The sequence below is a fragment of the Juglans microcarpa x Juglans regia genome, chromosome 5D (genome assembly GCF_004785595.1).
Source record: "Juglans microcarpa x Juglans regia isolate MS1-56 chromosome 5D, Jm3101_v1.0, whole genome shotgun sequence".
NCBI lineage: Eukaryota > Viridiplantae > Streptophyta > Magnoliopsida > Fagales > Juglandaceae > Juglans > Juglans microcarpa x Juglans regia.
In genome coordinates this window covers 34,320,492-34,333,845 of record NC_054602.1, presented here as the reverse complement: position 1 = coordinate 34,333,845, position 13,354 = coordinate 34,320,492, and the positions used below count along the sequence as shown (strand labels likewise).

Here is a 13,354-nt window from a genome sequence, read left to right as displayed (position 1 = left end):
AAAGAAAAAAAGAAATATAAATAAATCATGAGTAATGCTACATACAGTCGTAGAGTACTCAAGAACCATGCAGTCACTTTAAAAAAGAGTATAATTCACTATTAAAAAATTAATTTTTTTCATGTGAGTCTCGTATTTATTCATTTTTTTTCAAAGTGATTGCGCATCATTTGTACACTCACGACTGCAACTATCATTTCTCATAAGTCATAGACCTAACTCCTATGTGCGAAATCTGGTGTAAATGTGATCATCATAGCTATGGTGGGCCTGCAGCCCTGCGGGTAATCAACTTTTTATAATAAATGATATTTACAGTCCTATAATGCGTAATTATTGCACATTTATTTAAAAAAAAGCGGGAGATCCAGATGAAAAATTTAATTTTTTAATAGTATATTTTACCATTTAAAAAAAAAAATGTAATACTTATAGAATCATAACTGTATTTAACATTACTCATTTATATATATTTTGAAACGTTCAACATGCCAATAAAAGAATAACCATTATCCTTGGGCTTGCCTCAAACTCAAGGCCAGATAAATACGAGCCGAAAAGCCTCTATAACATTTAGGCCCATTTAAGATCAGAATCGAACCAAAAGGTTTGGGTACTTGCGACTACCTCGGGCTCCCAATGGTTCCACATCACTGCTTGGCTTAGTCAGCTTTGCCCTCCACTTTTAACTTTCCCGCCTTCTCAAAATAGTAATAGAAATCAATAATGTTTATTTTTTTAAAAATTTCTTTTGTTAATGGCTGAGAGCAGAACAATCATCAAAACGCCTTTAAAAAATTCCTCCTCGGCTCCTCCTACCTAAGAAACCCTAATTTCAATTCCATTACCCGGCTGACGCCGAAAAATGTCTACCTGGCAGATATTCTCCGATGCCGGCAATACCTTCCGGTGGGAAACCTCCGACCGAAATCCCCAAATAGAACCCGAAGATGATTCTGATTCACCAAATGCTACTCATATCTATAGTCACTACACTAGCTCTAGTCTCCCTTCCATGTCCGATCTCCTGCTCCAAGGCAATCTCTTACCCCAACTATCTATATATATATATATATATATATATATATATATATGATATGAATGCATAGAGATATCTCTCATGCTTGTGTTTTATGGCTTAATTTGTGTTATGGAATTTGGTTGGTTCGCCACAGGGTGTTCTAAGCTTCTGGATAATCGCGGTGAAAGTGCGGGGAGCTTTCCAGCATTCCAAACCGGATTGGGAAAATTGGTCACCGTGAAACAGTCTTCGATAGCAAAAGCATTATCTGTTCTTGGCGAAGATACAGGTACGCGTTGTGTTTATTTTATTTCCAGGTTCTGTATAAAAATTAACAGTTTTTGATAGATTGCTCTCCCTCCACCAAAAAAACCCGCGTTTCGGTGGTGAAGCATATAAAAATTTGTGGGATTTCTCTTTTTTTTTGTTATAACATCTGTTACAAGGTCCTTTAATTTGGCCACCCAGAAAACTGAGAAACCGAGGAATGTGAGGAGAACAAAAAATGGGGGCTGACATTTTGTGCTATATGTTTCTTAAGAGACTGAAAGACACTACTTGATTGCATCCCCACAAGTATGAAAGCTTAATATGAGTTCACTTTTTCCCTTATGAAAGCCAAAATAGTTGAGAATGCGAAACTCTAGCTTTTATGCCCCTCCTCTGGTTTGGTTTCTTAGTGATTGAAGAGAACGGCATTGTTTTGCTAATACTAGATGTATAACTTCCGTATAACTCTAGTCCTATATTGGTCTTTTGTAGACATTTTTTTGTGATCTCATGGCATGCTTTGCAGGCCAAGTGCTAGCTAGAGATAATGGATGTGATTCCTCAAATTCTCTCTTCCAGACAGGCTCTGGTAAAACAGTCAATATATCTTCAGATGGTCTAATTAGAGCCAAGACATTGTTGGGATTGGAAGAAGATACTGATGATTGCGTTTCTCAAGGCTATCAACATTCAGCAAAACCAAATACGCCATTTGGATGGCAAGGTTTATCTCCTCTAGAAATGGGAGAGGGCGTGAACAATAGTGTGATTAAGGATGTCAGGTCAGTTCCAAGACATTCTTTTGATTCTAAGATTAGTTCAGCAGGAAGTAGATTGAAGAATCAGGGAAACCCAAACATTGTGCAACCCGAAATGCATAGTTCAGCTCTCAAACCACCTCCAATCAAGTTCCATACTGCTGGTGGAAGATCTCTATCTGTCTCTGGTGATGCACTGAAACGTGCAATGAGCCTTCTTGGTGAACCAGAGCTGGGAACTTTCTTGAATGAAGGGGATGCAGATGATTCAATTTTTTCTTTCTCAAAGGGACAAGATTGACTGATACTTCATCAAATGAGGGAAATGATCCTCGGACTCCCTTTTCTCATGAGAAAATGGAAAATTGCAAAAATATGCCAAATATTTTCATATCCCCATTACGGTCGTCTTCTTATCAAGGGCGGTTGCCCGTCAAGTCAGAACATATTATTGCAGGGAATAACTTGATCAAGGAATTTGATGCTGTTCACCATGGCAATGCTTGTAGATTAAACAGTAATGCATCTTCTCTTGAGAAGCGGTTAAGTGATGGCCAAGGTGGTTCCGACACAGTAGCAAAAAGTTCTTTGGCAAATGGTGTCGGTTCAAGGATTAATTCCTTTGGACGGACACCAGCCAGGCCATTGGTTGATATTTCAAATACCATTGACACGGCTTGTACAAATAATGGACAAATGACTAGTGTAAAGAGAATACACGGGAAAAGTTCTATTTCTCCATTCAAAAAGCCCCGCAGCTCCAAATTTTCCACCCCTTTGAATAGTACTGTTCCATTTGTTTCTAATGGTAAAATTTATGCACTTTTTCTAAATAGGCTTTTGTATTGTTGGCTTCCTAAATTAAGCTACATGTTCCATCAGGTTTATCTACTTCAACATCTGCACCTTCATGCTGCAAAACTGGAATTTCCTCACGCTACCCATTTAAGATTCCAAGAATGTATATTAAGGAATTTATTAAAGTACCTCCGTCAAACCAGAATATGGTACATAGACTGTCACTATTGTTATTTGTCCTCTAAAGTTTCTTTTGCTTATGACTCTAACACCATTTTACTGATTCAAATGAATGTAGTTGGAGGTTTTGTCAGACCAGATCAGGTGCATCAAATCAACTAATGCAGAAAAGTATACTTTTCATGATGAAACTGGATTAAATTGCATTGGACCAGAAGCTTTTTTCCACATGTTGGCTCGGACCGGAGCATTAGAGCAATATGCTTCAAAAGAGTAAGTTCCCACATTTACTTTTTGCCCTATAATCTCCCTCCCCTCTTGTGGGCTGGGAGAAAAATTTTGAAGTTACACTGCGTCTTGGTTTGCAGATGCTATATGGATCTATACATACTTTGGTGATAAAATTAGCTTTATATAACACATCATCTAGATGATATAGAGTTGGGCTTCCCCTTTAGGTTTTGAATAGGGGGTCCGGTAATATGGATTGTTCTATTGCACTTGAATTTGGTTATGAACAACCATGGAACTTCTGTGCTTTTTAATGGGTCAGGGGCCAGCAGTGCTGCTGCTAATGCTTTTTTTTTTTTTTCTTCTTTTTTTTATTAATTTAGAATTTATCTGATCTTTTGTGTAGTATTTTGCATTGTGTCAATCTAGGTGGGTCATAAATCACTACAAGTGGATTGTTTGGAAACTGGCATGTTATGAGAGATACAATCCCACTAAAGCTGCTGGAAAATTTTTTACAGCGTCCAATGTGCTCGAGGAATTGAAGTATAGGTATCTAATTATTATATTAGTTAAACTTTAAGCCCCGGTGTGTAGGACATGAGAACAATTTTTATTCATTTACACAGATACGAAAGAGAAGTCAATCACGGCCACCGCTCTGCAATTAAAAGAATACTGGAAGGGGATGCATCGCCTTCTTTGATGATGGTTCTATGCATTTCGGCAGTTTGCTCAATTTGTGATCTAAAGAATGATACTTCTTCTGTGGCAGTAACTGGGGCTCAAAATAGTAATGCAACAAAGGTTGAACTAACTGATGGGTGGTAAGAAAATGCCTGGATACCTTTTCTGATGCTTATACCATGTTTGAAGTTCTTTGGCATGTAGCATTATCTTGTCTTGCAGGTATGCAATGAATGCTGTTTTGGACGCACAGCTATCAAAGCAGCTTGCTGCCGGAAAACTGTTTGTGGGACAGAAACTTCGGGTAATATGGTCATTTCATCTTCTTTGATTAGAACATTTCCGTTGAAATTGCCTCTTGCTCACAGTGTATTTTGTCCCGTGAAGATCTGGGGAGCAGGATTATGTGGCTGGGTTGGACCTGTTTCACCCCTCGAGGTTCTGACTAGTTTTATGTTTTTGTGAAAGTTGACTTATTGGAGATTCTACCGTTTTTAGAGGGTTTTCAAAGGTTTTTGCTTCAATTTCAGGTGTCAAGGACAGTTAGTTTGCTACTGCACATAAATGGGACGTACAGAACTCATTGGGCTGATCGACTGGGATTCTGTATGCACTATTTGGGGTGCCTACGGTCCTTCCCCCCCAACCCCCTCCCCTTCCCCTTTCCCATATATGTAAGCTTTTTGCCTTCTAATGCTTGGTCCTCAACTCTATTTCCATAGGTAAAGGCGTTGGTGCTCCTTTAGCATTTAGGTGCATTAAGAGTAATGGGGGTCCCGTGCCTCTGACTTTAGTTGGAGTCAGACGGATATACCCTCTCCTCTACAAGGAGAGGTAATTTGTAAATGTTTTTGTATTGAAGTTTTTCTGCACTCCTTATAGTGTTCTGTACGATGAAAATATTCCTGTTTCTATCATCTAGGTTAAGTAATGGAGGATCTATTGTGAGATCAGAGAGGATGGAGAGTAGAATGGTGCAATTGTACAATCAGAGGTGACTTCTGTACTTCCTTATCAATCCAATTTTACATTATTTACTTTCTTGAAAGTATTCATTGATAGTGTTTGCTCAATTTATTAGTAGATTTCTCTTTAGCACATATTTTAAATACTTATCCCGTTTGATCTTTTTCATTGAAGTATGTTCAGTAATCAGGCATCTTGTTGCACTATTTCGAGCATGCAAGGACTAAAGCATGTTGTCAAACTTTTTCTTTCTAGAAAGCATGGATGGGGATGTAGCATTGCTTTAAAATATGGTATATAAACATCAACGTGACACTACTTGAACAATGATGCACTATGGGGTGGAGTACAGTACACTAATGCAGTATATCTGATATGTATCTGAAAGTGTAAAGAAATATCTATCCGATATAAATATGGCACCCTTCTAGAAGGAGCGGTGCTAAATTTTCTTTTGTGAATTTTAAATATGACCAAGGTTAATTTAACAATTCTCACTATTTGCCATCTTGGCTGGCCAATACCCGCTAAGTATGTCGTGACTTAGGCAGCTTCTGAGATGGTTCTCCTGTTAATGACGCAAAAGGATGTCTAATTCTTCAACATGACCTACATGACCTTGAACATTCAACGTGGCATTATTATGAATTTTATTTGTTTGCATTGGTTTAGTTTTGTTTCTCTCTTTATGATTTTTATTTGGCTGCAGGCGATCTACTGTTGTAGAGGGCATTGTTTCTGAGTTTCAAAGAGGCACAAAAGATTCAAATAATTATAATGACACTGATAGTGAAGGAGCAAAAATTTTGAGGATACTTGAGACGGCTGCAGAACCTGAAGTATTAATGGCAGAGATGAGTCCGGAGCAGCTAACCTCTTTTGCTACTTATCAAGCAAAACTAGAGGTGGGCTTCAGATGTTTTTCTTGATTGAAAAACCCAATGAAGAATGTGATTATTAACCATGGCTTGTCTAAACTTAGGCAACCAAGCAGTCAGACATGGAGAAAGCAATCAAGGAAGCTTTCGAAGGTGCTGGCTTAGGTGAGAGAGAAGTCACCCCATTTATGAGAGTGAGAGTGGTTGGATTAACAAATAAAATCTGTCACGGAAAGGACAGCCCGAAAGAAGGCTTGATAACAATCTGGAACCCAACAGACAAGCAGGTGAATGCAAGAATTTTCTGCGTTGACCGATCCCTTTTTTATATCTAGTTTGCTCATTCCCCCTTCTCTCCCACCCCTATATCCCTCTCTTCTGCCCCAGTTCCCTGTTTGCATGCATACATGCCTGTGGTCAAGCCCGCGAAGCCAATATGGTGACTACATTTGCTTCCTCTCATTAGTGTCTCTGCATGCTTATCATGAATAGCATGTAGTTTCTTTGTAAGGGTTGTAGTTAATCTAATTACTATCTTGACAGCAACATGAGCTGGCTGAGGGTCAGGCTTATTCCGTTGCAGGACTTGTACCTATTAATTCTGATGCAAATACCCTATACTTGCAAGCAAGGGGATCCACTACCAAATGGCAGCCTTTATCTTCCCAAGTAACCGAACACTTTATGTAAGTTCCCATTTTCTTTGCCTATTAGAAACAATCACCAATAATAATTGAAGTTAACTCAATAGCTTTCTCTGCAGTCGATTTCACAGTCCTCGCAAATCAGTCTTACTGTCGGGTTTGGGTGAGGTTCCACTTTCCAGGTGCATTTCATATCTCATGCTTTCTGTATTGATGTTTTTTCATTTCGTCTATTTTTCTTTCAAGCAATAAAGAGATAAAAGTTATAAACGTAATATTACTTTGGCTCATTCAGTGAGTTTGATATTGCTGCGGTCGTAGTGTACGTGGGGGAGGTTTTTGCAGACCCTCACCAAAGGAAACAGTGGGTGTTTGTGACGGATGGCTCCATTTCCGAGTCACGGTCAGAGGAATTATCCAATTCTTTACTTGCCATCAGCTTCTGCTTATCAGATGTCGATGATTCATCATTTGCACCAGTCAACTCTAATCTTGCAGGATCCACGGTGAGGATATAGTGTTCCTTTCACAGTCAACTCCATAGTGGAATTTATCTTTATCAATTTATTCAATTTGACAGAAGGATATGCATCTTCATTAGAATTTCCCTTTGTTCCTTCTTATACATTTAAGTTCAACTGCGAGTACAGGAAATTGAATTACTGATTGCTCCATAACTGAAACAATTTACAATCTGAAAACTAAATAAGCAATCGATTCCTGCTCTAGATTGCTATCTACTGGAAAAATACAAATAATAATGTGTGGCTTTAGGAGAATCCCTTACTCAGAACATGGATGCTTACCATACATGGAAGTCCTTTTGGCACCGTGTTAATTGCATCACTTCTGATTGATTGTCTTTTTGTTGTAAAGAATGTCCATAGTATCTTCTACTTGAAGAATGCTAGATATTCCATTCAGTAACAGCTCTTGGTTTTCACATTGCAGATTGGTTTCTGTAATCTCATCAAGAGAGCGAAGGACCAAACGAATCATCTCTGGGTAGCAGAAGCTACAGAAAATTCAATCTACTTTCTAAATCTTGATCCTCCCCCTTGTTCTCACCTAAAAAATGCAGCTGCCTTAACGCAAAAATGGGCAATAATGTCGAGTTTGGTTTGTATTTTCTGACGTAAATATCACATTGATAGTATTTGCTGCATGTTATCTGCTGACGAAATACTCTGTACTTGGCGTGCTTTTTGCAGACTTTGGATAAGCTTAGAGAGAAGGTTTTATTTATTATTGGTGATTGTAAGGGCTAGATGGCAAATGGAGCTGATCTAAATTGGCTAGCAATTCTCTCCTATATGTTCTATTTGACATCAACCTGAGGGTGTCTGGCTCCTACGGCTTACTTATACTCTGGAATGCTTGAAAAGCTTAATTTTTTCTGGTAGAAATCTCATTCCAATTATTATGTCAGCCTCTTCATTGAATTTGAACTCTAAAATTATAGGAGTTTTGATTGGATTTATATTTTATTTGCAGGTCTTCATCGCCAATATTTAATTGGCATTGACTGTGTATGCTGACAAAAGTGGTATATGCATTATCCATGTTTGAGCAGAATGCCATCATTTGACAAGTTTTGTTGGTTGATCGGGCACGAATAGTTTTGCACTTTTTCGTTGAGCAAGTCAAACAAAGATTCTGTAAGCACTAAAGCGTTTTTATGCTTTTGGATTGAAGGGAAAGTGAGGAGAGGTTGGTTTAATGTTCAGTAGGCCCGCAGGGGTGTAACCGGTCCGGTTCGGTCCGGTTTTGAATAAAATTTAGGACCGAACCGGTATGTACCGGTTTTGTATTTTTCAAAACTGATTACGTACCAGTTATCCTCCTAAACTGGTACTTTCGATTTTACCGGTTTTCCGTCCGGTCTGGTCCGGTTTTTCGGTTTTTTTAAAATGTAAGTTTCACAATTTATTATTAAAAATTTGTTTATAAAAAAAAATTGATTTAAAAACAATTGTTTTATACTTTTATTAATATATTAGACTATATAATAGTATTAATATTAGACTATTGGTATAGTTATAAGTTATATATTAGTATTAGTTATAAACTTTTAGTGATTTAATATTAACATTTTATGTAATAATTTATAAATTATAACAAGAAATTACTTCATATATGAATATATATAATTATATATATTATATATAAAAATTTCACATAAAAATTTATAATTATATATTATATATAAAACTTATATATATTAATATTTAATATATAAAAAATATTTTGTATAAAACTTATATATAAAAATATTATTTTTTATTTTTTTTAATCAACCGGTCCGGTTCGGTCCGGTCGAAAAAATCTTGGAACCGGAACCGGACTGGAATCGGCTGGTTTTTAGATTTTAAAAACCGGTTTTGAACCGGACCAGTTCAAAATCGGTAAAATCGGTCCGGTCTGGTCCGGTTCAGACCGGTTTTTCGGTTTGAATTTACACTCCTAAGTAGAGGTATGGTGGGGATGGATGCTTTTATGCAACAACTATACAAGTCAATGAACAAAATATGTAGGTATTAAAATAATGATAAACTAATAAATAATATTTGTTTTATACAATAGTGGATTTATCTTATGTTTCCATTGGACATGGTAACAAAAAATAGATTCTTTTCTCGAGGGGATAAACTAATTTAGAAGCCACCCAATAGGCCCATGCTATCATGGCCAATTCCATGGCTCCTTTCCCTATCCAAAACCTCCGAGATCCAAGAAAACGAACTAAAACCCATCAAACCAGAGCAACGGGAAAAGAAGAAACCAAGACACCACAATTGACCCAGAATTAAAAAGCAAAAAGAAACAAAAAACAGAGTAAAGTTGAACCAAATGTCCCAAGTTTATAAAAGTGCGTACCATTAGTTAATATTAACGGTAACTAACTGCCACTTCAAAAACTCTTCTTACTTAACTGCCATTCCCCCCGCTTCAAAAACTCTTCTTACTTCCTCGTACTCGTTCAGAAGTAGACCTTTCACTCGGTTTCTCTCTCTCTCTCGCTCTCGCTCTTCACTCTCAAGTACCAACAGCAAGAGTTGGTGCTTGGGACCCCCAACACGACGATTTTCTCTCCGTATCGCGGCGCGGCGCTGCTCTTTCATTTCGGCGCCGGCCGCTGCCAAATCTACGCCAAAGATCACAGAGAAAAGAGAAGAATTCCACACTGAAGAATAATAAAGCATGGCAGATCCTAGTGCCATTGTACCATACATTGACCCGTACGATCGCCCATTGACCGACAACATCAATTTCGATTTCATGAACGACTCCACCCCCACTCTTGCCGATTTATCATCATTTGCTCTACCAACATCTCCCGAGTTTGCGGCAGTTGAGCATTTACTCGACTTTGACCCCTCTGAGGATCCGGCTGCGGGGGATATGCGCGATGACTCTCATAATAGTGGAGCGGGGAACAAGTCTCAGGCGGCGGGCCCCTCGGCGAGTGCCAATGATGGAAATGCGAGGCCGCTTTTCGCTTGGCCTGTGGCACCAATCCCATTTAATTGTAGCTGTTGCCATGTGCTCAGAGAAATCATTTACTGTAATGGTATTTTTTTTACATGCGAATTTGTTTCAACTTGGTGTTTATATATATATATTTGAAGTTGCTGATCAAGTTAATCACAGAAATCTGTCCTATATATATTTCCTGGTTGTAGGGACCAATACCAAGAAACTTGAGATACATGGAAGACTCGGTATGATCTGTCATGCTGTTCTTGAGGATCTGCAAAATGTTGATGGGAATTCTTCGAGCAATCAGTATCAGATGTTTGAGTAAGATTTTCAGTTTTGTTTTTGTCCTTCTAATCATCTAGGAATGGGTCGATATGCCCACTACTTAATGGGTGGAATGAAAATGATTCGTATTTTAACTTTGTTCAAGCCATGAGATAATGCTATGAAATTATTCTGATTGATGCTATTTCCTTCGCCCTATTGAGAATTTCCGCTTCCTTTTTTCTTTTTCTTTGAAAGTTATATATGCATGGCAGTTTAACCAAACCCTGTATCTTGAGACACAGACACACAAGCACACAGTACGTTAATTCTATTAAGTTAGTCAGTGAATCTACATATTGTTTCAATTAACTTCCACGGATTGTTTTGGAGAAGATGAAAAGTTTTCATTTGTATCTTTTATTTTAATCAGTTTTTGTAAGAAAAGCATAGAGGACGTCAAGCAGTTTTTAATGAAGTACTGTTTGGAGCAAAATATAGCGGGCTATGTTATGGTGCCAGATCCGTTAGCGACTTATTATGAAGCCCTCTGTGTTGGACTAGAATGGGACGATGACGACGTTCTTCTTGATGACTTGACTTTTCAACCATCCCCTACGAATTCAGGTTGGTAATTCGCTACGTACGTACGTGCTGCATGCCTTGTGATCACCATATGCATGCATGCATGTAAAATTAGTAGATCAGTGCGGACGTGGTTAATTCATCATCATCAATATGTTTGTAATCTAGCAAATTCACTTGGGTTTCTTTACGCGATACTGCGTTTCATGAGCTTTCAATGGATATATCTCAGGAGGAGCACGTTCAATGAATGAACCGGAGGCCACAAGGCCGACACATAAGGTTTCCCTTGCAGCACAGGTTGTTGCCTCTTCAATATCCCTGATCTGATCTGATTTTCAAGAAGTTTTCTATTCCTGATTCCGATTTCTATGTAGTACTGCAGAGGGAAAGAGCGGGAAAGTTAACGCTAAACGAGTTGGGCCGTTACTTCAATCTTCCTATAGAGGAAGCGGCCAGGAGATTGAATCTGTGCCCAACTGTTCTGAAGAAGATATGCCGAAGAGATGGAATGAATCGATGGCCTCACAGAAAGGTTTGTGCCACTGATCACTATATATATATATATGAAAAATTCTTTACACACTCAATTCTCATTATGGTCGACATCAATTAAGTCATGTATTATATTTATATGAGAAGTGATTTGTACAAGTCTCAAATAAACAAGTATCGCCAAGTCTTTATAAAAAAGTAGATCCCATCTTAAAAAGTGTCAAAAAAAAAAACCTATTCTCTAATATTAGTGAGACCCACTTTTTTATAATTGACTTGTATGAAATCTATCTATTTAAAACTTGTACCTATCATTACTATTCTTTTATATATATATATATATATATATATATATATATTGATGAATGCATGCATGCATGCAGGTTAAAAGCCTGCAGAAGCAAATATCAAGTCTGAGAGCAAGTTTAGAGTCGAATACCAATGCAGAGGCAAGAGCAAATGCTCAAGCTGAAATTGACAGACTTGAGCAAGAACTAACCAATGTTTGTCGTGGGGTTACATTACGATGATCACGTGAAGAATATTGTACTTTTGTGCTTAGATCTTGGAAATTAGAGTTCTCCAATTTTTGCATCTATGAGCGAGAGGCTTTTTCTTTTCTGTTATTGGATATAAAAATAATGCATGTATTTTTATTTCTGATTGAATATTATATAGAAGTAATTGGAGGGGTTGATTAGGCTCATGTACATGAATAATTTTATTATGTAAATCTTTGTATATATATTTTGACTTACTCTTCCCGCCTTTGATCGATTTGGAGTTATTCACCAAATGTTTAATTAGTTTGTTTAATAAATAATTGCTTGATTTTGTACAAAAATTAATTTGGCCTGTTTATTAATTAATGACACAACTTGTATAAACTTGATCATTGGACTAGGATTGAAGGTTAGTATAATCTTATTTTTGTTATTATTTTTATAGGATTATCTTCTAGTACTCTTGAATACCATATGGATGACTATATTTGATCCAGAAGCAAACTGATCAAGGCAAATCTGAAGTGCTCGGATGCAAATGAATCATCATGCCTTGTTGAATTCGATATATTTATTAAGAGTTTAATAAATTAATTGACTTTGTACAATACTAATTAAGCTTGTTTATTCACTACAAAAAAAATAGATTTTTCTGGTGATAGGAAGTTGTCGGGAAAAGCCCTATATTCACTAAAAATAGATATTTCTGGCCAATTTTCCACTGCTGGCCGGAACGACGTTGTTGCTAATGTTGAGTCTAGAATACGAATTTTTGACGTTTTGCCGGCTGTCAAAAAATATTGAGTTTTTCTGACGATATTGTGTTGCCGGAAAAGGCCTAAATTTCACCGCAAAAATACATTAAACCATGGGTAATTGTCGCTGGGCTAAATTTTTTTGGCGATTATTTTGGCAGCAAATAAATATTTGTCGCGATATCAAGCGTGAGAAATAAATTTTTGTGTCTATATCTAGTAATGTAAATAATTATTTTTGGCTAAGTTGGATCACGGGAATTAGTTACATATTCTAAAAAAAAATTCTGGTGAATTATTATCGCTAGAAATAGTCCTTTAAAAATTAAAAAAAAATTACACTAAACAGGATGCATGAAAAATACAATACACATTCATATTATAGGCTTGCTATGTTGTTCACAAGATCATTCATAAATTTTCAAGCAGAATTTGAGTCCATATGCATACATTTTCACTACAAGATATACTCTTCTACAATTTTTTTTAAAAAAAAAAACTTTGTACTTGAACAAAATAAATGCTATAAAATAAAGTTTATAAACTGTAAAGTGTTTAACCCATTCGTGCAAAATAGTGCAATAGATTTGAAGACCTCAGTCATTAGCTTACATCCAGCTTGAGTTGCGGGAACAACAAAACCTGCCCCAACTGCTCTAACACTTTCACTCAAGGGGTTGCATTTTTAAAAGAATCAAAAGAACATAACATAAAAAATGTCAAAGAAAGCACTTGACAAAGAATCTCTACATACAAAGACCAAAACTATGTTATGAAAAAAAATAGCAAACTATATTATGAAGTGGTACATTGTTCATAATTCCACCAAGGCACCCCTC

The 13,354-nt window shown here is 37.0% G+C and overlaps 2 protein-coding genes across 3 annotated transcripts; both read left to right on the top strand.

Moving 5' to 3' along the window:
* Positions 1–680: 680 nt before the first annotated feature.
* On the top strand, positions 681–7,971 carry LOC121266506 (protein BREAST CANCER SUSCEPTIBILITY 2 homolog B-like). Its single transcript, XM_041170351.1, is given in 21 exon segments — positions 681–1,037; positions 1,176–1,310; positions 1,818–2,327; positions 2,330–2,857; positions 2,932–3,056; positions 3,146–3,300; positions 3,688–3,810; positions 3,888–4,085; positions 4,168–4,249; positions 4,333–4,383; positions 4,476–4,551; positions 4,668–4,779; positions 4,868–4,939; positions 5,621–5,816; positions 5,894–6,076; positions 6,333–6,475; positions 6,553–6,615; positions 6,729–6,939; positions 7,385–7,552; positions 7,645–7,832; positions 7,928–7,971. Coding segments are annotated over 20 exon segments (3,360 nt in total). The 5' UTR covers positions 681–865; the 3' UTR covers positions 7,702–7,832; positions 7,928–7,971.
* Positions 7,972–8,903: 932 nt separating this feature from the next.
* Positions 8,904–11,958, top strand: LOC121266507. 2 transcript variants are annotated; one of them, XM_041170353.1, is made up of 6 exons: positions 8,904–10,004; positions 10,117–10,234; positions 10,611–10,804; positions 10,998–11,062; positions 11,148–11,297; positions 11,641–11,958. In XM_041170353.1, exons 1-6 carry the CDS (start codon positions 9,635–9,637, stop codon positions 11,785–11,787), a joined length of 1,044 nt encoding a protein of 347 aa, XP_041026287.1. In that variant the 5' UTR covers positions 8,904–9,634; the 3' UTR covers positions 11,788–11,958. The 2 variants fall into 2 exon arrangements, with proteins under 2 accessions (XP_041026287.1, XP_041026286.1); XM_041170352.1 differs by having other exon boundaries at positions 10,995–11,062.
* The last annotated feature ends 1,396 nt before the right edge of the window (positions 11,959–13,354 follow it).

What these genes read in the sequence shown, in the direction of transcription:
- LOC121266507 (XM_041170352.1), top strand. Translation starts at nt 9,635, where the DNA reads ATGGCAGATCCTAGTGCCATTGTACCATACATTGACCCGTACGATCGC. An exon ending in ACCATCCCCTACGAATTCAG is followed by an intron (nt 10,805 to 10,994) that starts GTTGGTAATTCG and finishes GATATATCTCAG; the next exon opens with GAGGAGCACGTTCAATGAAT. An exon ending in AGGTTTCCCTTGCAGCACAG is followed by an intron (nt 11,063 to 11,147) that starts GTTGTTGCCTCT and finishes GTAGTACTGCAG; the next exon opens with AGGGAAAGAGCGGGAAAGTT.